Consider the following 27,747-nt stretch of genomic DNA (forward strand, 5'->3'; position numbering starts at 1 on the left):
AATTGGAAAGTGGAGGGAAGAGGGAAAGATGTGCTTAGAGGTGAGATCCTGTTGGAAATGGCAAGCAGAGCAAATGCCACACCTGCCCATTCCAACATGTCAGACCATAGCCTCATCTACTGCTGCAATGAGGCCACACTCAGGTTGGAGGATCAATACCTTATATTCTGTCTGGGTAGCCTCCAACATGATGGTATGAACATCGATTTCTCAAACTTCTGGTAAAAGCCCCCCCACCCTCACCATTCCCCATTTCCATTTTCCTCTCTCACCTTATCTCCTTACCTCACTCTGGTGCTCCTCGCCCTTCCATGGCTTTCTGTCCTCTCCTATCAGATTCCCCCTTCTCCAGCCCTTCATCTGCCACCAATTGACTTCACAGCTCTTTCCTTCACTTGTCCTTTCTCCAGGTTTCACCTACCACCTTGTACTTCTTCCTCCTCTCCCCCCACCTTCTTACTCTGACTTCTCATCTTTTCTTTTCCCAGTCCTGATGAAGGGTTTTGGCCTGAAACTTTGACTGTTTACTCTTTTCCATAGATGCTACCTGGCCTGCTGAGTTCCTCCAGCATTTTGGGTGTGTGTGTTGCTTAGACTTCCAACACCTGCAGATTTTCTCTTGTTTGTGATGACCAAACTGGAGCCTGTGGGAACTTGCTTTTCAAATGTAGAACAATATGTGCTGGAGCAACTCGGCACACCAGGGGAAGGGAATAATGTTTCGGTCTGAGACCTTTCATCAGGACTGAAAAGTAAGGGGAAAGATGCCAGAATAAGAAGAGGAGAAGGAATGCAAGCTAAAGGTAACAGGTGAAGTTAGGTGAGGGGAGATGATGTAAGAAATTGGGTGGAGATAGGCGGAAGAGGTAAAGTACTGAAGAAAAAGTAATCTAATCAGGGAGGATGATGTAGAAGGGGGAGGGGAATAATTACTGGAAATAAATCAGTGTTTATGCCATTATGTTGAAGACTACCCTGATGGAATATGAGGTATCGATCCTCCAACCTGAGAGTGGCCTCATCATGCCAGTAGTGGAGGCCATGGTCTGACATGTCAGAATTGGAATAGCAACTGGAATTAAATCGGGTGGTCATTGGAAGATCCTGCCTTTTGTGGTGGTCCGAACGAAGGTACTCAATGAAATGGTCCCCCATTCTGCTCTGAGGTCTCACTGCTGTATAGGAGGCCACATTGGGAACACCAGATTGAATAGATGACCCCGATAGACTCAGACACCTCACCTGGAAGGACTGTTTGGGGCCCTGAATTTTGAGAAGAGAGGAAGAGTAGCAACTTGTCATGCTTGCAGGGACAAGTGCCAGGAGCTTGAGAACAGAAAGTAGGGGGGTGGGGGGGGGGGTAAGAAAGATGTCTTTAGTGCAGGGGTTCCAAAACTCTTTAATGCAATGGCCAATACCATTAAGCAAGGACCCCAGGGACTCAGGTTAGGAATGCCTGCTTTAGTTATCCCTGTTATGACAGTGGGAGGATGTTGTGAAGACGGAAGTACAGGATATGGAGGAGCTGTGGGAGACGGCAGTATTGATGGCAGTTTTTGAGTGCTGAGCTGATAGTGCATGAATACAGAATCTGGAGTCATCTGAAGCAAAGCTTGAATATGTACAAAATTAGGTTAGGCATAGAGCAGGGATCTGAGGGCCATTGAATCCAAAGTGAGGTCTGACAGCAATGACTAGGGTTTTCTGAGCCACGCCCAGATTTGTTACCAATACGCATATGGAGACAAAAAAAGTCTCAGAGCTAGGACTAGGGGTTTCTGAGCCACAAGCCCAGGTTTAGAAACTAGTATATGATAATGGGATCTCTAGTCGAAACATCCTCTGTCTATTCCTTCCGTAGATTCTGCCTGACCCGTTGAGTTCCTCCAGCGCTCTGTGATACTGGAATTCGCAGGTCACTGACCGCGAGAATAGTGCATGGGTCTGCGCTGAGGCACGCAGACCTGCTGCCCGCGGAGAGCAGCATGAACTTCAGCTTTGTGGGCACTGAGCCAGAACCCGCAGACTCGTGGTGTCCGGGGGCAGCGATGAGACTGGGTCGGTGGCCGTAGGCTGTGACTACTGAGCAACACACACAAAATGTTGGAAGAACTCAGCAGGCCGGGCAGCATCTATGGAAAAGAGTAAAGAGTCGGCGTTTCGGGCCGAGACCCTTCATCGGAACCCGTCTCGACCCGAGACGTCAACTGTTTTCTCTTTTCCATAGACGCTGCCTGGCCCGCTGGGTTCCTGTGTGCGTTGCTTGGACTTCCAGCGTCTGCAGATTTTCTCTTGCCTGACCCTACTGAGCCTGGAGGGGTCAGGGGGCCGGGCCGGGCCGCGCCGAGGAGGCCAGACGCACCGACCCCAGAGCCTGGATCACAGGCCGCGAGCTGGACAAGACCCTCCGACCCCCGGTCACTAAGCAGCAAAGCGATGTAGCTATTGGTTAGTGGCGACAGGAAGTGGGCTTTGGTTGGCTGTTGCCCCTCGTTACCGGCGCAACCTGTAGACTCACCGGAAATTTGCGGCGGTGGCGGCGGCGGCGGCAGCCGGGCCGGGGGCCGGAGTCAGAGTCGGCGGCGGCATGGACAGTGAGTAGGCGGCGTCGGGTCTGCTCCCTGTGTTGGTATCAAAAGAAACCAGTCCCCCTTCTGGGCATAGCCGCACTCCCTCCTGCGGTGGCAGCCCTGTTCCTGGTTTGCCCGCCATCTCCTGTTTAATTTAACCAGCAAGCCCCTGGAACATCCTCCCAAAGCATCGGGCTTTTCCCTGGAGTCCGGAATGTCTTCACCCCCATTCCCATTCCGCTCACCGGTTGCAAGCACCCACCCATTTTAGTCCGCGCGTACAGGCTCCAGACTAAAGCTTGTAGCTGAAGAGATGTACACAATTCAGACAGCAGCTGATCTCTTGTTGGTTGAAACCTGTTGCTAGGGCTGTGGTGATGGAACTTCACTCTGTCAGCAGTGCTTGTTGTACGTACTGTTCATTTTCTCTTTAGGTGTGGCTTTTCCCTGGGGTTCTGTTCGTATAGTGTGCATTTTAAGGGTTACCTCGAAGAGTGTCCATATTGGGTATGTTAGAGAAAATAACAATTTTAGCGTTAATGTTAATGACACATTGCTACTAACTCGCCTTTTCCTTTTAACTTTGTCAAAAGTTGATCATTTTAATTTTCTTTTCTATTGCTTTACTGCAGTTGAGTAGAAGTTATTTTTTTTCTCCTAACTTTAAGATTCAATATTTGATGCAAGCCTTTAATACTTTTGGTATTCAGATCTGCAGTTTCATCAATTTGTCTTATTTAACTTAAATACAGTTGCTTTCTTGTGAAGCAATATCTGCAAAATTGCAAACTTGTCAAATTTATTAAATCTTTTAAATCACATTTTTGATCAGATAGCAACCCTGACCTGATCAAATTAGAGGTATATTTAGAAGAGGACAAGCCAAGTTTATCTTAATTCAATACTGACTGTGCACGATATCATTGGATGGATTCATGCCACCTCTTAGGCCAATGTAGTATTCCTGTTCAGAATTGAATATCACATTTCAAAGAACGCAGCAGGCCAAGCAGCATCTATAGAAAGAGGTGCAGTCGACGTTTCAGGCCGAGACCCTTCGTCAGGACTAACTGAAGGAAGAGTGAATAAGGGATTTGAAAGTTGGAGGGGAGGGGGAGATCCAAAATGATAGGAGAAGACAGGAGGGGGAGGGATAGAGCCGAGAGCTGGACAGGTGATAGGCAAAAGGGGATACGAGAGGATCATGGGACAGGAGGTCCGGGAAGAAAGACAAGGGGGGGGTGACCCAGAGGATGGGCAAGAGGTATATTCAGAGGGACAGAGGGAGAAAAAGGAGAGTGAGAGAAAGAATGTGTGCATAAAAATGAGTAACAGATGGGGTACGAGGGGGAGGTGGGGCCTTAGCAGAAGTTAGAGAAGTCGATGTTCATGCCATCAGGTTGGAGGCTACCTAGACGGAATATAAGGTGTTGTTCCTCCAACCTGAGTGTGGCTTCATCTCCACAGTAGAGGAAGCCGTGGACAGACATGTCAGAATGGGAATGGGATGTGGAATTAAAATGTGTGGCCACTGGGAGATCCTGCTTTCTCTGGCGGACAGAGCGTAGATGTTCAGCAAAGCGGTCTCCCAGTCTGCGTCGGGTCTCACCAATATATAAAAATATATATATTTCATGTACATCTGCTCTCAGTCCATCCTCCCACCACCCCACTAGGAATAGGGTTCCCCTGGTCCTCACCTACCACCCCACCAGCCTCCGGGTCCAACATATTATTCTCCGTAACGTCCGCCACCTCCAACGGGATCCCACCACTAAGCACATCTTTCCCTCCCCACCTCTCTCTGCATTCCGCAGGGATCGCTCCCTACACAACTCCCTTGTCCATTCGTCCCCCCCATCCCTCCCCACTGATCTCCCTCCTGGCACTTATCTGTGTAAGCGGAACAAGTGCTACACACGCCCTTACACTTCCTCCCTTACCACCATTCAGGGCCCCAAACAGTCCTTCCAGGTGAGGCATCACTTCACCTGTGAGTCGACTGGGGTGATATACTGCGTCCGGTGCTCCTGATGTGGCCTTTTATATATTGGTGAGACCCGATGCAGACTGGGAGACCGCTTTGCTGAACATCTACGCTCGTACCCCATCTGTTACTCATTTTTATGCACACATTCTTTCTCTCACTCTCCTTTTTCTCCCTCTGTCCCTCTGAATATACCTCTTGCCCATCCTCTGGGTCACCCCCCCCCTTGTCTTTCTTCCCGGATCTCCTGTCCCATGATCCTCTCGTATCCCCTTTTGCCTATCACCTGTCCAGCTCTCGGCTCTATCCCTCCCCCTCCTGTCTTCTCCTATCATTTTGGATCTCCCCCTCCCCCTACAACTTTCAAATCCCTTACTCACTCTTCCTTCAGTTAGTCCTGACGAAGGGTCTCGGCCTGAAACGTCGACTGCATCTCTTTCTATAGATGCTGCTTGGCCTGTTGCGTTCACCAGCAACTTTGATGTATGTTGCTTGAATTTCCAGCATCTGCAGAATTCCTGTTGATCACATTTCAAAGTTGGTCTGGACAAATCTTAATTGAGCTAAATTATAACATCTTTTCCTTTCTATTACAGTTTGCAGGAGTTAAAATGTGTGGCTGGACTTGTTAATTGCCTTTGTAACTGAGCTGCTAGGTTTTAATGATTTGTGTACTTGCATTCTGAAGGGTCTGCTCTTTACAGGTCCTGGCTTTCCCTTTTTTTATGAAGTACAGTACTCCGCTTTATCTCTCTTAGCTGACAAGTGGATAACTTTGCACTTTCCCTCTAACTCTAGCAGCCTTAATTTTCAGTAGACCATAAGGCATAGGAGCAGAATTAGCCATTTGGCCCAATGAGTCTGCTCTGCCACTCCATCATGGTTGAATTATTAACCCCCTCAATCCCATCTCCTTCCTTCTCCCCATAACCTTTGACACCCTGTCTAATCAATGACCTGTCATCCTCTGCTTTAACTATACTCAGTGAATTGGCTTCCACAGCAGTCTGTGGCAATAAATTCCACAGATTCACTACTGGCTAAAGAAAATCCTCCTCATCTTTGTTTTGGATGGACACCCTTCTGTTCTGAGGCTCTGCCCTCTGATCCTAGACTCGCCCACATAGGAAACATCCTCTCCACATCCACTCAATGTAGGCCCTTCAATATTCGATCAGTTTCAATGAAATCCACCCCCCCACCTCATTTTTCTAAACTCCAGTAAGTACAGGCCCAGAGCCATCAAACACTCATCGCACGTTAACACTTTCATTCCTAGAATCATTCTTCTGAACCTCTTCTGGACCGTCTTCGATGCCAGCACATTTTTTCTTAGATAAGGTGCCCAAAACTGTCCACAATACTCCAAGTGAGGTCTGATCAATGCCTGATAAAGCCTCAGGATTACATCCTTCCTTTGTATTCTAGGCCTCTCAAAATGAATGCTAACGTTGCATCTGCCTCCCTTACCAATGACTCAATCTGCAAGTTGACCTTTAGGAAATCCTACGCAAGGATTCCCAAGTCCCTTTGTCTTATGTTTTGTGACTCAATATACATCGCAAATCTCAGTTCATTAAAACCTTCCTCTTCATCACTGTTATGTTTTGTAACTCCAAAATATTAAACTAATTGAAAGTAAAGTCATGGAGTTTTTTTTTTAACAGATTTTTAGACATTTTTAATGTATAAATTTACAAATAACTGCAATGCACTTACAGTTAGAACAAAGAATATACAACAAAGAGTCAAACAATATATTTTCAATATTACTCAAATATTACTGAAATATTAAACACTTCGCAACTTTGATTTTTGAAGTTTTGAAAATAGTCTGCCCCTTTATTCCTTCTACTACAGTGCACGATCATACACTCCCCTACACTATATACCACCAGCCACTTCTTTGCACTTTCTCCCAATCTGTCTAAGTCCTTCTGCAGACTTCATGATTCCTCAGCACTATCTGCCCCTCCACCTATCTTTATATCATCCGCAAACTTGGCCACAAAGCCATCAATTCTGTCATTCAAATCATTGACATATATTGTGAAAAGAAGCATCCCAACACCAACCGCTGTGGAACACCACTGATCACTGGCAGCCAACCAGAAAAGGCTCCCTTTTTTCCCACTCTTTGCCTCCTGCCAATCAGCTGATCTGTTCAAGTTGTAATTATCATTCAACCATACATGAATATTCCTAAATACAGCCAAATGAAACAGCATTACTGCGAGGCCAAGATGTGAAACACAGTAGCAACAGTCATACACAGCACAAGGCACATATAACACATGTAAGATAGCAGTAAAATGTAGTCACACGAAAATCAGTCCAATTCCCCAAATCCATGAATGTTACAGCGGTCTGCAGTCTAACACAATACAGCTGGACTCTCTGACAGTGGTGTCTGAAAAGAGGATGCTGTCCAAGTTGCATGCCATCTTGGACAATGTCTCCCATCCATGACATAATGTACTGGCTGGACACAGGAGTACATTCAGCCAGAGACTCATTCCTCCGAGATGCAACACAGAGCGTCACAGGAAGTCATTCCTGCCTGTGGCCATCAAACTTTACAACTCCTCCCTTGGAGGGTCAGACACCCTGAGCCAATGGGCTGGTCCTGGACTTATTTCCCGGCATAATTTACATATTACTATTTAATTATTTATGGTTTTATTACTATTTAATTATTTATGGTGCAACTGTAACGAAAACCAATTTCCCCCGGGATCAATAAAGTATGACCATGACTATGTCTTCTGCCGAGCGAACTCTGGAGGACAGCACTGACGCCTCTGGCACCAGCTCCAACTCCTCTCTCCTGGACGCTGCAAATCGGCGACACAGCAGTTTGATGCCTCGTCCTCGCTACCCCTGAGGCCATGCAGCTCTCCCTTCGTCCGCAACCACCGGTCCCCGGTGAACCTGATTCGCGGCATTCCATCTTGTGATCACAAGCAAAGTGACTAAGACAATTACTTGCTGTTAGCCTGCGCATCACCTTCGCGTGCCACCTTTGTAGAAGGCAGCAGCCCCATCTGCACCAAGTCTAGCGCCTTCAGTTTCTCTACCAATGAGCAGGCTCACTGACAGGGTAGAATTGCAGTACCTTAAGTTCTTAATGTCCAGCAGGGTCTTGCGATCGTAACAATACATTTAAAAAAGGTACTATCACCTTTGGTTGGCCTCATAATACCTGAAGCATCTGGGCTTGCCGCCATTTTCTAGCATGGATAGGACCACCTTCTATCCAAGCAAGTACTTTTCCTGTAATACCCTGAACTCTTATCTTGTTAAGCAGCCTCATGTGCAGCTCCCTGTCAAAGGCCTTCTGAAACTCTAAGTAAATATGATTCGTTGACTCTTCTTTGTCTATCCTGCTTGTTATTTCTCAGAATTCCAACAGATTTGTCAGGTAGATATCCCCCTAAGGAAGCCATGCTGACTTTGGCTGATTTTATCATGTGTCTCCAACAACCCTGAAACATCACCCTTAATAATGTACTCTATCATCTTCCCAATCACTGAAGTCAGTCTAATTGGCCTTTAATTTACTTTCTTCTGCCTCCCTTCCTTCTTAAAGAGTGGAGTGACATTTGCAATTTTCCAGTCCTCCAGACACATTCTAGAAACTAGCAATTCTTGAAAGTTCATTGCTAATGCCTCCACAATCTCTTCAGTTACCTCTTTCAGAACCCTGAGGTATAGTCTATCTGGGCTAGGTGACTTATCTACCTTCAAACCTTTCAGCTTACCAAATAGAAACTATACTCCTGCCCCTGACACTCTTGAAATTCTGGAATACCGCTAATGTCTTCCACATGCAGACTGATGCAAAATAGTTATTCAGTTCATCTGCCATTTCCTTGTCCCCCATTACTACCTCTCCAATGTCATATTCCAGCGGTCCAATACACACTTTCATCTCTCCTGGAGAAAACCTTTAGTATCCTCTTTTATTTCATTGGCTAGCTTGTCTTCATATTTTATTTTTTCTCTCCTTATGGCTTTTTAGTTGCTTTCTGTTCATTTTTAAAAGTTTCCCAATCCTCTGACTTCCCCCTAATTTTTATTATATTGTATGTCCTCTTTATCTTTTATGCTAACTTTGACTTCCCTTGTCAGGCATTGTTATGTTATCATCCCTTTAGAATACTTATTCATCTTTGCGATGTCTATCTGTGCCTTCCCAATTGCCCCCAGCAACTCCAGCCATCGACGTTCTGCCATCATCCTTGCTATTGTCTGCTTCCAATCAACTTTGACCAGCTTTTCGGCTTCTCTCTCATGACTCTGTAGTTTCCTTTACTCCATGGTAATAGTGATATATGTGACTTTTATCCTCTCCCTCTTAAACTGCAGGGTGAATTGTATCATATTATAATCACTCTGTCCCAAGGGTTCCTTTACCTTAAGCTCCCTAGTCAAATCTGGTTCATTACACAACACTCAGTCCAGAATAGCTGTTCCACTGGTTGGCATAACCACAAGCTGCTCCAGAAAGCCATCTCATAGGCATTCTGCAAATTCCCTCTCTTGGGATCCAGCATCAGCTTCATTTTCCAATCTACCTGCATCTTGAAATTACCCTTAACTTATAGTAACGTTGCCCTTTTTACATGTTTTTTCTATATCCTTTTGTAATTTGTAACACACATGTCTACTTTTTGGAGGCGTGTCCATCACTCCCATCAGGGTCTATTTACCTTTGCAGTTTCTTAATTCTACCCACATTCTACATCTTTCGAGCCTAAGTCATCTTTTTCTAAGGATTTGATTTAATTTTGTTTTACCAACAGAGCCACCCCACCCCCTCTCTGCCTTACCTGCTTGTCTTTTTGATACAATGTGTATCCTTGGATGTTAAGCTCCCAACTATGATCTTCTTTCAAGTACAACACAGTGGTGCCCACAATGTCGTAGCTGCCAATCGCTAACTATGTAACAAGATCATCTACCATATTCCATATACTGTGTGCATTCAAATATAACACTATCAGTCCTGTATTCATCACTCTTTTTAATTTTGGCCCCCTGTTACACTTTAACTTGTCCCATTAGCTACAATTTTGTCCTATCATCAGCTTGTTTTCCTCACAGTCTCACTACACACTGCATCTTCCTGTATATCAACTGCCCCACCATCAGCCCTATCACTCCAATTCCCATAACCCCTGCCAAATTAGTTTAAATGCTCCCCAACCAGCTCTAGCAAATCTGGCCGTAAGGATATAGGTCTCCCTTCGGTTCAGGTGCGACCTGTCCTTTTTGTGCAGGTCATACCTTCCCCAGAAGAGCTCCCAGTGATCCAGAGATTTGAAACCCCTCCACCAGCACCAATTCCTCAGCCATGCATTCATCTGACAATTTATCCTTACTTTCACTGGCATGTGGCACAGTTAGCAATCCAAAGATTACAACCGGGACGTTCTACTTTTCAGCTTTCTACTTGGCTCACTATGTTTTCTCTTCTGGCTGCTCACCTTCCCCTTTAGAATACTGTAGAACTGATCAGAGACATCCCTGACCTTGGCACCTGGGAGGTGAAATAACATCTGGCAAAATTTCACACCCACTGAATCTCCTGTCTGCTCCTCTAACTATAGAGCTTATGAACTTTAGACACTTAATGTTCAGTTATTAGTATGCAAATATATCTATGTGCAAGTTAGTAGTCGTTCATGCAAAATCATTGTTGAAGTTTAGACTCCAGAGCATTTTCCTGAGAAACCTAACATCTTACATCTTTCCCACCTGGTCATCTGCTCTGTTGCTTTGCAGGAAGTATCCATACTGCCAAGATTTGTGCAAATTCAGTGCATTTTCATTTTCTTGCTATGTGCAGTTATATCAAAAAGACTTTTGTAAATGTATATTCAAAAAATTATTTAGACATCTTAGGCTCTGTGGAATAGTATTACCAGCAGTGCAATTGCAGGAAAGTATTGTACTTTTTATCTGTTGTATTCTGGTTAATATTGGGAAATCGTGGTCACAGTAAAATTGAAGTTGTACTCATTATGTGATTTTTGTCATTCTGCTGAGATTCAATTACAGAATCAAAAATGAAATCTTCTGTGAGCCACTACTGAGTGAACATTATCATTTTTTTTAGTATAAAAGTTATTCCCTGACGTTCTTCTTAAGTGTGGTGATTTGATACAGATTTATTACAACTGCAGATGAGTTTATCCACAAGTAAATTTTTAATCAGTATCTATTTCAAAGGTTCAATGATTCATTTTATTATCAAAATATATATGCAGAATACAATTCTGAAATCTGTCTTCTCCAGATAGCTATAGAATACAGAAAACCACAGAGGTAGTTGAAAGAAAGACATCAATCCCCCCCCCGCACAAAAAAGAAACAAAAACTTGCAAACCCCCAAACACCCTCAACCCCTCCATCGCACAAAAACTAACAGATCTCCCAAATGCCCAGCCTGCCATTTGGCAAACATTGATCTGAAAGAGGCTAATATGAACTACAGTCCATATTCATAAACCTCAGAATTTTGAACACATCTTCCAGGTGTCTTATCTGTTTGTATTAAAAAGCCGAATAATTAAATGGCTGTGCATATTCGATAATTGAGGAACAAATGAGACTTGGGCTCATTAGTGAACAAATAATTGAGTGACATCTGTTATTTCCTATTTACTAACAATTCCTCATGCCTTTTTCTCCCTGTCACTGATTGTCATAAACAAAAGCTGCCATGAAATATACATTCTAATCCAAATTAATAAATTGAAATTTACCATTTTGCATACAAAAATAAACTAATCTATCTGCTGAATTTACTTAGTGCCCCTTTTGATGGGGAAGTTTCAAGATAATGTTTTAAAAAAATAAACTTTTGAGGCAATATATGCTGCAAATTTGAGAAATAAGACATTTAACTTCTTACTGTAGCACCCATTCAGCCAGTGTTGAAGTCCCCTCATCTTGGACACAAAGCCATGTTTTACTCAACTGTTGCTTGGCCCTTAATCTGTAATCACGCACTGGCGATTTGCATCTTTCTGCCATAACTTCATTCTCACTGAATTGGTGATTGCATTTAACTTGGCTGCATACAATATTTCGGGCAGAATGGTACATTCATTTTTCTGGCCCTCTGCCTGGAACAATCTATAGACTGAATGCAAAGGGTGGCTCTGACTGGAAAGTCCACTCAGATATGTATGGGTCAAATGATTTTCTTATAGTGGTAGGCGATTCTACAAATTCTACTTCCCATCTTAGTTTCCAAAAAAATGTTAATGTCTCCACTGACATTATTCACTCCCTGTCAGCATCCAGCAGCAAAATTGCCTTTCCCTCACTGTCAGTAAAACAAAAGAAGGGGTGTGGTTTTTGTTTACATCAGTGATGCTCAGGTCAAGAGGCTTGAGAGTTTCAAGTTCATAGGAGTGAACATCACCAATAGCCTGCCCTGGTCTGACCATGTAGAAGTCATGGCCAAGAAAGTGCACCAGTACCACTACTTCCTCAGGAGGCTAAAGAAATTTGGCACGTCCCCATTAATCCGAACCAATTTTGATCGATGCATATCAAAAACATCCTATCTGCAGGCATCATGGCTTGGCATGGCAACTGCTGTGTTTGAGAGAACAAAACACTGCAGCGAGCTGCAGACATAACCCGGTACCTCATAAGAAGCGACCTCCCCTCCGTGGACTCTTGTCTATGTTCTCATTGCCTTGATAAACCAGCCAACAGGATCAACGACTCCTCATAGCCCGAACATTCTCTCTCGCTTTACTCCCCTCCCCCACCCCTCATTGGACAGAAGATCTAAAAGCTTGAAACAATGAGACACGAGACTCCCAAGTTCAAGAGTAGGAAAGCCCAGGACAAGCGCAACTTCTTTTATGAAGCCATTGAACAGTCCCCTTATATGATAAGACATGCTCGACCTCACATTTACCTCGTCAAGGCTTTCATCGTATTGTTTGCTTACACTACACTTACTTGTAACTAACTCTTTATTTTGCATTTTCTTACTGCTTTTCTCTTGCACTGATGGCATCTAAAACAAGGTTTTTCATTGTATCTTGATGTATGTGACAATAAGGAGCCAATTATCTTAACAAAGCCCATATATCTGCTCTTGGTGTGATTGCTACTATCTGCATCTTTTTCTCTTGAAGCCCAAACAAGTTGTCACCATCAATTTTTCACCCTGTTTTCTATGCACCTTATGACAATCAGACATTCTGTTTTCTTCATTGAAAACTGAAATTGCTAGAAATCTGAATTGAAAAAATCCGCTGGAGGTACTCAGATGGTGAGGCAGCATCTGTGGAGTGAATCTTGTTTTTTGTTGTTTCATTTTGTCAATTTTATTTTACAAAATGTGTACTTCAGTAGTGTTTGAATTTATTATCTACCCCAAATTGCTCATAACTCAGTGGGCTCAGCTGGCCACCTTGAACTGTTGCATTTTTCCTGGTGAAGGTATTCCTAGTTGTTATTAATGAGAGAGTCCTGGGATTTAATCAGCAAAGATGAAGGAGTGACAATGTATTACAAAGATATGATGCATGATTTGGAGTGCTACTAGCAGATGTTAGTGTTCCCAAATGCCTCCTAGGTATTTCCTTCCAAGTAATAGAAGTGGTGGGTGTAGAAGGCTATGTCCAAATTGTGTTGGTTAATAAATGATATACCCTGCAGTTATTGTTCCCTTGTGGATGTTGTGATTGTTCATTTGATGGATGGAGTTAGAATCAGATGGATTGCTTTGGCCAGGATAGTTTCAAAGCTCCTGTATGCCATTGAAGTTCTACTCATTCATGCCTGGAGATTATTCCATCATTCTTGTGATTTGTCTTGTAGAAAGGCTTTGAGGATTTGGGATGTGACTGATCGTTGCAGCATACCCTTTTTCTGCCCTGCCTTTGCAGTCATTGTATTTACATTACTGGTCCAGTCAGTGCTACCATTCTTACATTGATCTCCAGAACTCGCTGTTATTCTGCTCTTGTTCAACCCTTAGCTGTGCTTTTGGTTTTGGTTTCTGACACTGATAAGAACTACTTACCCTTATCTCTGTAATTTTGTTTACCTCATTGTAAAAAACTAAAATTTTGTCTTCTGTGATGCTTTCATGGCTTTACTCCTAAATTGTTATTTTAATTTTGTAAATTTTAATTAATTCAAAACTTTACCAATGTCAACCTTCAACAGCTTGCTGCTGTCCTTCCTGTCTACATTGGTTTCTGGTTTCCCAGTGTTTTGAATTTAAAATTCTCATCATTGTGTTTGAAACCCTTGGAAGTCTTTCCAAAGTCGTGGTGCTGTAATGTTCTTTGTTCCCGTGACTCTGGTACATTCACCTTTGGATACACAAAAGGTATATCCATCTCTGCATGTACTGTTTCCAGTTATCTAGACCTCACACTTTGGATTCTTTTCCCTTCCAAACCTCCCAACTTGCTTCTTCCCCACATTCCTTAAATGCCTCCATTCATGAAGCAACAGGGCATGTCTAAATTTCATGGGTATTTCATCTCTCATGATGAAAGTTGATCAGACATGAATACTTTGCATATATTTACTTGTAGTTGCAAACATCTGAAGGAAGAATGTTTTTTTTAAACTTGGAGATCACAGACTATAAATAATTTCTTTTCTAGGGCAATTGTACAATCTTTAAAATTCCATTTATTGGTAACTTTTATCTTCTAAGCTTTTTGTGGATAATGCCATTGTTAATATAATATCTCCTCAACTTATATCTCTTATGCCCTGTTGATTTTCTTCTGAAGGTCACTGTTCAAGGAGGCATGCAGACCAAATGAAAAGAGACAAAGGGAGGTCAGAGGAATGGAGTGAGGTAGGAATGAACCCTTAAGGAAGTAGGTTTTCATTTAAGTGTGTTACATTTGAAAGAATTATGGAATTTTATTTCATTTTATTGAGACAGAACTTCCTTGCTGTTATTCTCTTCAATACATGTTTTTGTAGCTTTAGACTTGGGTCAAATAAACCTCATTTCAAAAAAAAAATCACAAGTTGTACCCAAAACAGGAGTCCTGCTTAAGAGTCTGAATAGCATTTTGCAGTAGATTGGAATTTGGACAATCTAAACTATAGCATATTTGGAAAGCATTCTTATTGAATTCCCATCTTACAAGTTAAAGTAAAAAAAAAGCTGGTATACACTTGCTATCCATCTGTCTAATTGTGTTAATCATTCCTCTAACTGGTGGCTTGAGTGGTTTACTTTTCCATTTCTTTCTGTCTTTTACAGCTGCTGTGATTACCAAAGCCGTCATGTCTAAGGGGCGCAAATGTACTTCAATCTTTTATAGTAAAAATAGAGAATGTTGATATAACTCAGCAAGTCTGGGAATGTCTGTGCAAAGGAGAAACAGAGTTAACAATTCATGTTAATGAGTTACATTAGGTCTAGAAGAACCCAGAGATTTAATCGTATATAATGAAAAACAAAAGCAGGGGGAGAAAGTCTCTTTTGGGTGGAGTGCAGATATGCTTAAATGACAAACTGACATTGATGGAAAGCAAAGTGGGAAAAAATGACAGTAAGGTGAACAAAGAAGTGTTTCCGCAAAGTGAACAGCTACCTGGATTTGATTTCCCCAGTGTGGAGGGGAGTGAGAACAGCATCTGTAATATACCACCTGAAAGAAATCAAAAGAAATTGCTATTTCAACTAAAATGAAAGAATAAAGGGGTCGGGATTACTCTTTTGTATCTACCTGGGGAGGGGATTTGGACATGGAATGATGATAGATAAAGCTATGGATTTTTATAAGCAGAAGTGAAGATAGAAATATAGATTATGGGATGGACAATGTCATGGGCTCTGTCATCCAGAAGAGTAGATAATTGTTATATCAGGCAAAAAGAAAACGTATAAAAACGTACAAAGGTGAATTAAACCAGATCCACTGGAAATGGAGGAACCAGGGGAGTAGATTAGAGTTTTTATAGAATGCACTGTGGAAATAAGTGGGAGCAAGATACAGTTGAAGTCAGAAGTTTACATACACCTTAGCCAAATACATTTAAATTCAATTTTTCACAATTCCTGACATTTAATCCTAGGAAACATTCCCTGTCTTAGATCAGTTAAGATCACTACTTTACTTTAAGAATGTGAAATGTCAGAATAATAGTAGAGAGGATGATTTATTTCAGCTTTTATTTCTTTCATCACTTTCCCAGTGGGTCAGAAGTTTACATACACTTTGTTAGTATTTGGTAGCATTGCCTTTAAATTGTTTAACTTGGGTCAAATGTTTTGGGTAGCCTTCCACAAGCTTCTCACAGTAAGTTGCTGGAATTTTCTTCCATTCCTCCAGACAGAACTGGTGTAACTGAGTCGGGTTGGGAGGCCTCCTTACTCGCACATGCTTTTTCAGTTCTGCCCACAAATTTTCTATTGGATTGAGGTCAGGGCTTTGTGATGGCCACTCCGATACCTTGACTTTGTTGTCCTTAAGCAATTTTGCCACAACTTTGGAGGTATGCTTGGGGTCATTGTCCATTTGGAAGACCCATTTGTGACTGAGCTTTAACTTCCTGGCCGAGGTCTTGAGATGTTGCTTCAATATATCTACATAATTTTCCTTCCTCATGATGCCATCTATTTTGTGAAGTGCACCAGTCCCTCCTGCAGCAAAGCACCTGCGCAGCATGATGCTGCTGCCCCTATGCTTCACGGTTGGGATGGTGTTCTTCGGCTTGCAAGCCTCACCCTTTTTCCTGCAAACATAACAATGGTCATTATGGACAAACAGTTCAATTTTTGTTTCATCAGACCAGAGGACATTTCTCCAAAAAGTAAGATTTTTGTACCCACGTGCACTTGCAAACTGTAGTCTGGCTTTTTTATGGCGGTTTTGGAGCAGTGGCTTCTTCCTTGCTGAACAGCCTTTCAGGTTATGTCGATATAGGACTCGTTTTACTGTGGATAGAGATACTTGTCTACCTGTTTCCTCCAGCATCTTCACAAGGTCCTTTGCTGTTATTCTGGGATTGATTTGCACTTTTCGCGCCAATGTACGTTTGTCTCTAGGAGACAGAATGCGTCTCCTTCCTGAGCGGTATGACGGCTGTGTGGTCCCATGGTGTTTATACTTGCATACTATTGTTTGTACAGATAAACATGGCACCTTCATGCGTTTGGAAATTGCTCCCAAGGATGAACCAGACTTGACATCATTTTCTGACCTCAATCCAATAGAAAATTTGTGGGCAGAACTCAATAAGCGTGTGCGAGCAAGGCGGCCTACAAACCCGACTCAGTTACACCAGTTCTGTCTGGAGGAATGGAACAAAATTCCAGCTACTTACTGTGAGAAGCTTGTGGAAGGCTACCCAAAACATTTGACCCAAGTTAAACAATTTAAAGGCAATGCTACCAAATACTAACGAAGTGTATGTAAACTTCTGACCCACTGGGAAAGTGATGAAAGAAATAAAAGCTGAAATAAATCATTCTCTCTACTATTATTCTGACATTTCACATTCTTAAAATAAAGTAGTGATCCTAATTGACCTAAGACAGGGAATACTTTCTAGGATTAAATGTCAGGAATTGTGAAAAACTGAGTTTAAATGTAACACACGTAAAAGTTGCTGGTGAACGCAGCAGGCCAGGTAGCATCTCTAGGAAGAGGTACGGTTGACGTTTCGGGCCGAGACCCTTCGTCAGGACTAACTGAAAGTAAAGCTAGTAAGAGATCTGAAAGTGGGGGGGGAAGGGGGAGATCCAAAATGATAGAAGACAGGAGGGTGAGGGATGGAGCCAAGAGCTGGACAGGTGATTGGCAAAAGGGATAAGAGAGGATCATGGGACAGGGGGCCTAGGGAGAAGGAAAAAGGGGAGGGGGGAAAAAGCCCAGAGGATGGGCAAGGGGTATAGTGAGAGGGACAGAGGGAGAAAAAGGAGAGAGAGAAAAAGAATGTGTGTATATAAATAAATAACGGATGGGGTACGAGGGGGAGGTGGGGCATTAACGGAAGTTTGAGAAGTCAATGTTCATGCCATCAGGTTGGAGGCTACCCAGACGGAATATAAGGTATTGTTCCTCCAACCTGAGTGTGGCTTCATCTTTACAGTAGAGGAGGCCGTGGATAGACATATCAGAATGGAAATGGGACGTGGAATTGAAATGTGTGGCCACTGGGAGATCCTGCTTTCTTTGGCGGACAGAGCATAAGTGTTCAGCGAAACCATCTCCCAGTCTGCGTTGGGTCTCGCCAATATATTGAAGGCCGCATTGGGAGCACCGGACGCACAGTATATCACCCCAGTCGACTCACAGGTGAAGTGTCGCCTCACCTGGAAGGACTGTCTGGGGCCCTGAATGGTAGTGAGGGAGGAAGTGTGTATGTGTAGCACTTGTTCCACTTACAAGTATAAGTGCCAGGAGGGAGATCTGTGGGGAAGGATGGGGGCAAACAGCAAATCTGAAGTTTGTAATGCAATAAATAAGATGAAGAAAGGAAAGGTAGCAGGTCCTGATGAATTAGTAATGTAACAAATTATCGCCCTTGTAGATTATGAAATTGAAAAACTTACTGATTTAATCAATGACATTTATGAGACTGGAATAATACCAGAAGAGATGAAAAAAATCAGTATTTATCACTCTTCTTAAGAAAGCTGGAGCAATAGAATGTGAATTACATAGGACCATAAGTTTAATAAGTAATATCACCAAGATACTTCTAAGAATTTTGACGACAAGAGCTAAAAGTAAGATACAAGCTGAAATAGGCAAAGAACAATGTGGTTTTGTGAAAGACAAAGGTACAAGAAATGCAATATTGATGTTAAGGATACTATCAGAACGAGCTATTCAAATGCAAAAAGGTTTGTTTGTTTTATCGACTACACAAAAGCATTTGATAAAGTGAAGCATAATAAGTTATTTGAAATATTACAGAAAACTCTAGATCTAGGTTCGAAAGACCTCTGCCTAATCAGAAATCTGTACTGGGAACAAACTACTGCTGTAAGAATAGATGGAGGAGTGAATTAGTTTATGAAAATCAAGAGAGGAATTAGACAAGGGTGTGTTTTCTCCCCTGATTTATTTAATGTGTACAGTGAAACAATATTACAAAACATAAGAGACATCTTGGGAATCAAAGTTGGTGGTGAAAACATCAATAATTTCAGATATGCAGATGACACTGTGTTAATTGCAAGTACGGAGGAAGAACTACAAAACTTAATTGATATAATTGTTGAAGTAAGTGCAAAAATGGGTCTATCTATCAATTGGAAAAAGACAGAATGTATGGTGATATCCAAAAAGAAGGAGAATCCTATCTGCAGGCTGAGAATAAATTGGAAAGACATAAAACAAGTACAGAACTTTTGCTGCTTAGGAAGCTGGGTGACATCAGATGGCAGGTGCGACTTGGACATCAAAAGAAGAATAGGGATGGCAAAAAACACCTTTACAAGAATGAAGAGTATACTGACCAATACTAAACTAGGCAGGACAACCCGCCTCAGAGTACTGAAATGTTACGTTTATCCAGTTATGTTATATGGCTCGGAATGTTGGACAATATCTAGTAACATGAGGAAACGAATTGAAGCAGCAGAGATGTGGTTTTTGAGGAGGATGGAAAGAATATCATGGACGAAACAAATATCTAATGAGGATGTCATGAACAGAGCAAATACAAAAAGAGAAATAATGTATGAGATCATGAAAAGGCAACGTAACTTCATTGGACATGTGACTAGGAAAGAGGAGTTAGAATGCACGGTAATTATGGGAAAGATTGAAGGGAAGAAAGCAAGAGGAAGACAAAGACAAATGATGATGGAGACAGCAGCCAGAGAACTGGAAATGAATACCAATGAATTGATCCACTTGACCCAAAACAGGAGTGTGTGGGCCATGGCAGTCAAAGCTCAAACTGGGCATGGCACCTGATGATGATGATGATTGTTCCAACGAAGTAATAAAATCTTGAAGAACTGCAATTTGGTTTTCAACTAATTACTTTGCAACTTTTGAATTCAATAGTAAACTTAACAGTTTTAAGCAATTCTGGTTCAGTAGCTCAAATTTCCTGCATTCGGTTTTTTTTTCTCCCACAAATGTGTTTGCTCTTCATTTGACTTCTACTTTCTCTGGGTCTTCCTTGGGTTCTCACCACACCACTATTTTCAAGTTGAAATCTTCTGCGGCTTATTTGAAGAATCAATGATGGAAGTACACATTTAAATAAGTAAACTGTGTTGTGGGTAAAGAAGAACTAGAGGATGTTCTGGAGTTAGATTTGTAGGAAGCATTTGATAAGCTATTTCAGGGATTATTGTGAAATAAGAATTGATGGTTCAGAAAGTAACATGGGTGTGGAGAGAAGACTGACTTCCAGGAAACTGAAAGTAGGCATAAGTGGGTCTTTTTCTGTTTGGCAAGATGTAACCGACAGTATACTATTGGAATTGATTGTTTATTTTATAAATGACCTGTTTGGGAACCAAATTACTAACTAAGTTTGCTCACGACACAAAGGTGTGTATGAAGAAAGATCGTGAAGAAGACCTGAAGGAATTGCAAATGGGCATATGATAGATCTAGGTCTGCAAGTTTGAGTATAACGTGATAACATGTGAATTTGACCATTTTGGCAGGAGTAAAACAAAGCCAAAGTGTAAAGCTAATGGAAGATTATTGTTTACTAGAGCTGGAAGCGGTGTCTCACTTTGGAGTACTATTTGTGGGTATTGGTCTCCTTATTTAAGATAGGATCTAAATGCATTGGAAACAGTTCGGGGAAGAGTTACAAAACTGATATGTGGAATGGGCAGGTTGTCCTATAGGCAAATAGGGCAAACTAGGTTTGTATTCATTGGAATGTAGAAGAGTGAATGGGACTTAATTGAAATATTTAAGACCCTAAGGGATCTGGAGAGCATAGATGTGGATGGATGTTTCATTTGATGGGTGAATCTAGAAATGTTTACTACTTAAAAATAGGATGGCCGTTTAAATTAGAAGTGAACATTCTCTTATTAGATTGAATGTTTGAAAGTCTGGTGGAAACAGCGTCTTTGAATATTTTTATGGCTGAGGTGGATATTCTTGATAAACGAGGGGAAGATTAGTGGTTTATACAGGATTGTGGTATTGAGGTTACAATCCGATCAGCCATGTTTTTAATGAAAGGTGAAGCAAGCTCAAGGGTGTAAGTGGTCTATTCCTAAGTTACACATTTGTTTGTACATAGCTTGTATTAACTCTGTTCCTTTCTCCACAGATGTTGCCTGACTGGTTAAGCATTTCTAGCATTTTTTACTCATGAATAAAAATGTAGAAGAACTTTTGCAATTTTTTTTAAAAGACCAGAAAATATCTGTTGTCAACCTGTTTCTCAATTAAGTTATATTTATCATTTAGGTACTTGCTGCAAATAGAGCTGACCAAAATGTTTTAATGAACTTTGATGAAAAACATGATAGATATCTGATACTACTTCAGTACAGGAACAGGTAATGTAGATGCTTTTTATCCTGACATTTTTTTCCTTGATGTACATTTGCAACATAAAATTAATTTAGGCTGGCTTTTAAAAAACTCGAACCATACTGTTGTAGTAAAGTTGGATATATGTCTGCTTACTATAGATACTAGTGTTGCTATTTGATTACATCTGCAGCTTTTTCTGGAACCTTTTCTGAAATAATCTCTTTCTGATGACATTTGGCTATGTTGACTGGAATTGTGGCACTTTTGGATTTAGCTATGTCAAATACAGATAGAGGTGGACAGTGGGGGTTCTTTCCTCATAAATTTACTAGTATGAGACAGCCCACCATTAATATTAAGTACAGCATTCAGATAGTCTACGTGATTTGCAGAAATACATCCAAATTCTATATGTATGACCAAATTATTAATTGTTCCAGAATCACTATATCGTAATAATATGTTGCCCTTTTCCAAAATAAATATGTAGATGCTTGAAAAAATAAGTGTGACAGCAGATATTGGATAATCAAGCATAGAAGATATTGACGATCATATCCGAGGGACAGAAAATAGACATAATCCTTTTCCAATTTGCACAGATCTGTTGGAATGCCTTTTTATTTTGCAGCCTTTGAACCTATACATATTGTCCTGAAATTCCAGGATTTCTGGAATTACATTAAAACAAGGATCATTCAACCCACTGTTGGTGTTTGTCCTCTGTATGGGTGCCCCATTTTTTAGTGGATCTTACCTCCACAGCTTCCAGACTTCTGGTCTCCTAACTCTGCATAACTCACCCCTACTTCTTGCTAAATATCTAAAAACAGTACTGTCTGGGCAGACCCATTGTTTCAGTCAGATTTTACATACAGAACTTCTTTCTCCCTTGACTCTATTCTTTTTTCTCCTCTAACCTAGCCCTATCCTGCTTCTATTCATAACATCTCTGATGCCCTCAGCACTTTGACAGTTTCTATGATGACAACTGGAAATCTTCAACTCCACTCATTTTCAAATCAGATGGCTACTTGTATAAGCCTAAACTAAGTTTATCAATGTTTGGGATACCTGGAACAGCTTTGTTTCAGTCCTACTCATAACAGTTCAACTCTTTTTTTTCTGGTATGTTGATGCTGCTTCCTGCATGGGTGCCTCTGGGATGATTTTGCTTTTCTTGGCATCCCCTCTACTAGTAAGGGTGCTTGCCTTTGTGTTCCTGCAGTTCTGCTCTTACCCTTTTGCCATCTGGACAGAACAAGGATAGAGAGATACCCTGGCCCTTGCCTTCATCCCCTGTCTCCACATTCAACAGGTCATCCTTTGCGATTTCTGTTAGCTTCAACAAGATTTCATCACCAGATACATCCTCCGCTCCCTGGCATTATTTGAAAGGGACCATTACATTGACAGTGTCCTGGTCTGTCCTTCCATCTCAATCAATCTATGCTTTGTGGCACTTTCCCATGTAACCTCAGGAGCTACTGTGACTGTTCTTTTACCATACTCAAGGACCATATCAATTCTTCCAAGTGAAGTGAAGCAAAGGTTCACTTGCACATCTTCCAATCTAGAGTATAATTTTTGATATTCATTATCTGGTCTTCTCTGCACCGGAGAAACCGCTTTACAGAGCACCTACATTTATTCTGCAGGAACAGTTCGGGCCTCCCTGTTGCCTGTCTAGGTCTATCTCCCAATTCTCTCAGCTTTTACATGCTGATCATGTTAGACCAATAGCCCCGTATTTCACATCTTTCTATTCCCCATTTGTATTATGCTATAACTGCTTCCATTTACCCATCATCTTTGCAATTTGTGCAATACACACAAAATGCTGGAGGAACTCAAGCTTAGCCTTGCTATTCCCTTATTCATCCCATCCTTCTCTGCAGCGTAACACAGAAAATGCTGGAGGAACTCAGCAGGTCAGGCAGCATTTATGGAAAAGAATACACCATTGATGTTTTGGGCCGAGACCCTTCATCAGGAATCTACAACTCCCTGCAACTTGCTTTCTCTTTCTAGTACTCACAAAGGATCTTTGATTTAAAACGTCAAAACTCTATTTTTCTTTTAACAGACACTGTCTGACGAGCTGAATGTTTCTAGCAACTTCCATTTTTTTGTTCCAGATTTAAAGCATGTACAATCTTTTTATTTTCATGGTATTTTGTATTCAGGATATTGAAAAAGCTGAAGGCAAAAAGTCCTAAACAAATCCAACTGGAGCGTTTGGAACAAGGGTTTTCCATCTATGTAAATGGTGCCAACTCTGAACTAAAACAGCAACCAAGATATGAAGCAGCTTCAAGATCAGTATGGACAGCTGGTGAGTAATTGCTTTCACTGAAAAGCAACTTAGGAACTTATCTATTGGTGTTAGCCATTCACAGTTTCACGTCTTTTCTCGTTTTCATTGGCAGTGGCTTATCTCTGACTGATCTCTGTATGTGGGTCCTTCCCAGTTTATGGCGGGGTGCCATTCCTGATAGCTGGTGGTAACCTGAGCAGTCACAGTTTGGATATGTGGTCACTAATTGAGTTTCCATACAATAAAAGATGTCTGCCAAAGTGGTTTACTCCAGAGGAACAGACAGGCTATAAAGAATTCCTAAATCACATTTTTCCATTTCTTAATAATAAAGCTGATATTAACAAGTGTCCTGTGTCTATCTTGGGCTAATATTCTTTTAAAAGATTTTACTGCAGATGACATATGGATATTCATGGTTTTAAGAAAGACACTACTGCTGGCCCGGATAGCATATCCTGAGATTGAATTTGCAACATGGATAGCAACATGTTAACTAGAATACAGCAAATTTCTAGATTTTGTCAAGAATAGTTGCCTGCAGCTTTGCAGCAAAGAAATGCTTGTTCATATATTTGGGCTATATGTGAGTCAGGTGATTGAAAGCAGGGCAGGGCCTCTAAGTGTCTTTAGACATCATCCCTTCAGTATCTATGGTTGTCAAAAGTCTTTTCTGAAATTTACAATTACCAATTGACCTTTATTTAATTGTGGTTTGTGGAAGGGAGTTCCAAATTTGTTTTTGGAAACGTTTCCTAGCTTCTTTAAGGCAAATTTTTAGAGTATATTCCCTCCCCAGCCATCAGAAATAGCAAGTTCCTTTTGAAACCTTGAGTAATTCTTTCCTTAATTCCTCAGAATAGAATCCTGTTTTTATGATCTTGTAATCTATGATGCACTGACTCTAAAGCCAGTATATTCTTCTTTCTATTTAGTGCCAGCTCTTGCTTACAAGAGCTTTGTGTAGCTGCTGGATAAGATCTTTCTCCTCATACTCCTGTTTACCTACAAGAGCCAGCAATTCATTAATCTGACTGTTTTCTGTACATATCCTTTATGTTTCGGATCAGTCTGCATGGGCTCTCAAGTCTCTTTAGATTTCCACTCTTTTTTTGCTTTCACCATTTAGTAAGAACTGTATTTTATTAACTTTAGGTACAAAGTGGCCATCAGACTTTACAACTCCTCCCTTGGAGGGTCAGACACCCTGAGCCAATAGACTGATCCTGGACTTATTTCCATCTGGCATAATTTACATATTATTTAATTATTTATGGCTTTATTTTGCTATATTTATACTCTATTCTTGGTTGGTGCAACTGTAACGAAACCCAATTCCCCTCAGGATCAATAAAGTATGTCTATCTATCTATCTAGCTATTCCATCTCCAGTGAAACTTATTTCCCATATTTTCTGTTTGATGACTATACTGTAATGAAAGGCTTATACACTGGTATCATGCTTAGCATTCATTAAGTCTTTCCATCAGTGAGAGCACTAACTGAATCAGTGCAAGAAAATGTTATTACAGCTTTTGTTGTTGCTCTGTTGGGTGTGCTCGCAGTCTTTCCAGCTGCAATGTTCTGTTGTGCCTAGAACCTGGTTGAGAGCTCAGTTGGAGTTGGTGATCCTGCTGGAACGAAAAGGTTAAAGTGATCTCATAATCACAGGGTTCAGTGTGGAGTGAAACACAGAGGTGACATGAAATGGCTGTTTGTGAGGGGCTGCCCTGTGCTCAGATGTAGGGCTCTGGAGTACACTCTGGTTGGCATGTTGAGTGCAGCCATTGCTGGGGACTTGCAGCACCTGCTCCTTTTGGTGACAGGCTGCCTGAATCTTATGATCTCCTTCATTACCTCTTGTTAATTAGTTTCTTACCATCACATGTACCAAAACACAGTGAGAAAGCATTTATTTGCATGACATCTAGAATGGTCAACGAGGAAGTACAGAAAGGAAAAGCAGAATACAGACTATAGTGTTACATTGCCAGTGAAAGTGCACTGTGAATAAACAAGTAAGGTGCCTGGGCCATGATGAGGTAGGTAGATTGAGAGATGGAGTTCGTCTTTACCATTTAAGAGAGAATAACAGAGTTCATAGTGGTCCTTAATAATGTTAAGATAGAGTCAGTGGAGGGAATGCTGGTTTTCATGATAGACCAGTGTGCATTCATGCCTCTCTGCAATTCTTTGCAGTGTTGAGCATATCAATTGACATACTAATCGGCAATGTGCCTGAGTAGAATACTTTCAATGGTGCTTATGTAGAAATTGGTAAGAGTCATTGGGGACATGCCGCATTTCCTGAGTTTTCTGAGGAAGTAGAGGCTTTCTTTCTTTTCCACAGCGTCCATGTTTCTGAACCAGGATGAATTGTTGGTGATAGTTACACCTGCAAATTTAATGAAGTCGCTTGTTCTGTCATTCTTTACATGATTGCATATAAACCCAGTCCAAAAACTTGCAGTACTATGGTCAATAGCCAGCGATAATCATCAGGCTTTTCAGCATGAAGAAATATTGGGTTGGGAGAACTGTGCAGCCTAACAGAAAGAAGGAAAGTACGTTATCCATCACATTCAGCAGCTGTTGAGGAGAGAGACTGCAGAATACAGGTCATCTTTCAGTACTTGAACCTGTTATTGCTGGTCCTCTGAAATGGCCCACAATCATTACTTCAGCCTTGTATTTCAATGCCTCACAGGCAGCCTCTGGATATTGTCTCATTAGTTCACACCATGCTGGTTGTATTGTAGTGAAATCACTTCAACCGTTGCATTGTTCAGGAGTGCTCAATTCTTGGCACAGCAATGTGTAGCTCAAGCAGGGGTCTATTCTAAAGAGCAGACGTATGTATCTCTGGGTGTATGGTTTCCAGTACCAGGAGTGATAAAATAAATCGGTGCTCTATCATATGGCTTTAAGTGAGATTCTGTTGTGTTTGTATTATTTACAATGCTACCTATCTTTGCAGCATTGCCAAATATGCATCATATACTTCTAATGTAAATAATTATTTTCCCAGCATTTTTTCTTGGCAAGATGCCATTGGTTATATTCAATATCAGTACCTCCAAATTGTACCTAGTGTTTGCTTCATGCTGTACAGAATATTTTCTTCAAAGATAAATAATTTATTTTTGAAGGGTCTTTATAATGACTTCTGAAACTATTTAATAAATAACTTAAGTTCTATATACTGCTTTTAGTAGCATAACCAAAAAGTCCAACCAGAAAGTTGGACCTGTCCTTTTGGTGGCTTGTATTGATCAACTGATAAAAAAACAAGGCTATTATGGTAAGAGATGTGAGGCTAACTGTTATTAATTTCTTGCTTTCCCTACTTCCTAATGTAAAGAAACAATTCTCATGTTAAGAGAATTTCCAAAGCTTATAAATAAAGTTAGAAAATTGATTTCTTCTGAACCTTTCTGGTGAGAGGGCCTCAGACTGGAGTTTAACTCTACACTCTCCACATATGCTACCTGAATTGATGTTTTCCCTTTTATTTTTGCTTTCCATCATTAGCAATATATTATGCTTTTAAGCGATTATCTTCCACCTGTACGTTCTCATCTTTCCGTTTTTAAAAGCCTATAATGAAAGATTTGTGGTCTAAGTATTTGTTATACTGCATTGCCGTTATTTTCTTCATCACTATTGATTTGCTTCCTTTCATTGTTGCTGGTCTCTTTCCTTGAATCAATAGTTTCCTTGAAATACCCCTTATAATATTATTATCCTCTCACTAAATATTAACTCAGAGTAAACCTTCAGTGCCTTTACTACACTTACATTCATTTATAACATTGCCATGTGGTTCACGTTGTTCTTGACTGTTCACATTCTTTCTCAATAAGATTGCAAAAGTTTTGCTCTCTTGGTATTCCTCACAATCTTATCCGAATCAGATTTGTTATCACTGATATATGTCATCAATCTTGTGCATTGGCGCCTCCATACCAGATAATGATGCAACCAGTCAGAATGTAGGGTCCACAATCCCTTATCCGAAATCCTTGGGGCCAGTTGCATTTCAGAATTCAGAATTTTTTGGATTTCAGACTCTTCTCCCCCCCCAATGCGTATACTCAAGTCCCTTATTTAACCTCTCTCAGTGCAGTGGTCTTTAGGACCCTGTAGCACACCAAACCTACGCGCATCCTCCCGTATACTTTAAATCATCTCTTGATTACTTATAATACCTAATACAATGTAAATGCTATGTAAATAGTTGTTATACTGTATTGTTTAGGGAATAATGACAGAAAATTTTATTTCCAACAAAAACATTCAATAAAACATAAAAATATACAGCTTCAAACGGACTGAATCAAACACATGGTAAATGATGTATTGGAATAAATGTAGAACGTCACTGTC

The 27,747-nt window shown here is 41.1% G+C and overlaps 1 protein-coding gene across 5 annotated transcripts in view; it reads left to right on the forward strand.

Moving 5' to 3' along the window:
* The first annotated feature begins 1,884 nt into the window (after positions 1-1,884).
* Positions 1,885-27,747, forward strand: part of LOC134351900 (katanin-interacting protein) — a 147,451-nt gene continuing 121,588 nt past the window's right edge. The window contains exons 1-4 of one of the 5 annotated variants that reach the window (XR_010019289.1): positions 1,885-2,594; positions 14,343-14,410; positions 20,976-21,067; positions 23,231-23,379. Coding sequence is in view for 4 of the 5 variants with exons in the window: in XM_063058784.1 (XP_062914854.1) it covers positions 2,588-2,594; positions 14,343-14,410; positions 20,976-21,067; positions 23,231-23,379 (316 nt within the window). In the remaining variant the exon portion in view is untranslated. Of the gene's footprint in view, positions 2,595-3,004; positions 3,078-14,342; positions 14,411-14,470; positions 14,870-20,975; positions 21,068-23,230; positions 23,380-27,747 lie in introns of those variants that run through there. The other 4 variants (XM_063058784.1, XM_063058786.1, XM_063058785.1 and 1 more) reach the window with 4 other exon arrangements.

This window comes from Mobula hypostoma, chromosome 9 (assembly GCF_963921235.1).
Source record: "Mobula hypostoma chromosome 9, sMobHyp1.1, whole genome shotgun sequence".
Taxonomy (NCBI): domain Eukaryota; kingdom Metazoa; phylum Chordata; class Chondrichthyes; order Myliobatiformes; family Myliobatidae; genus Mobula; species Mobula hypostoma.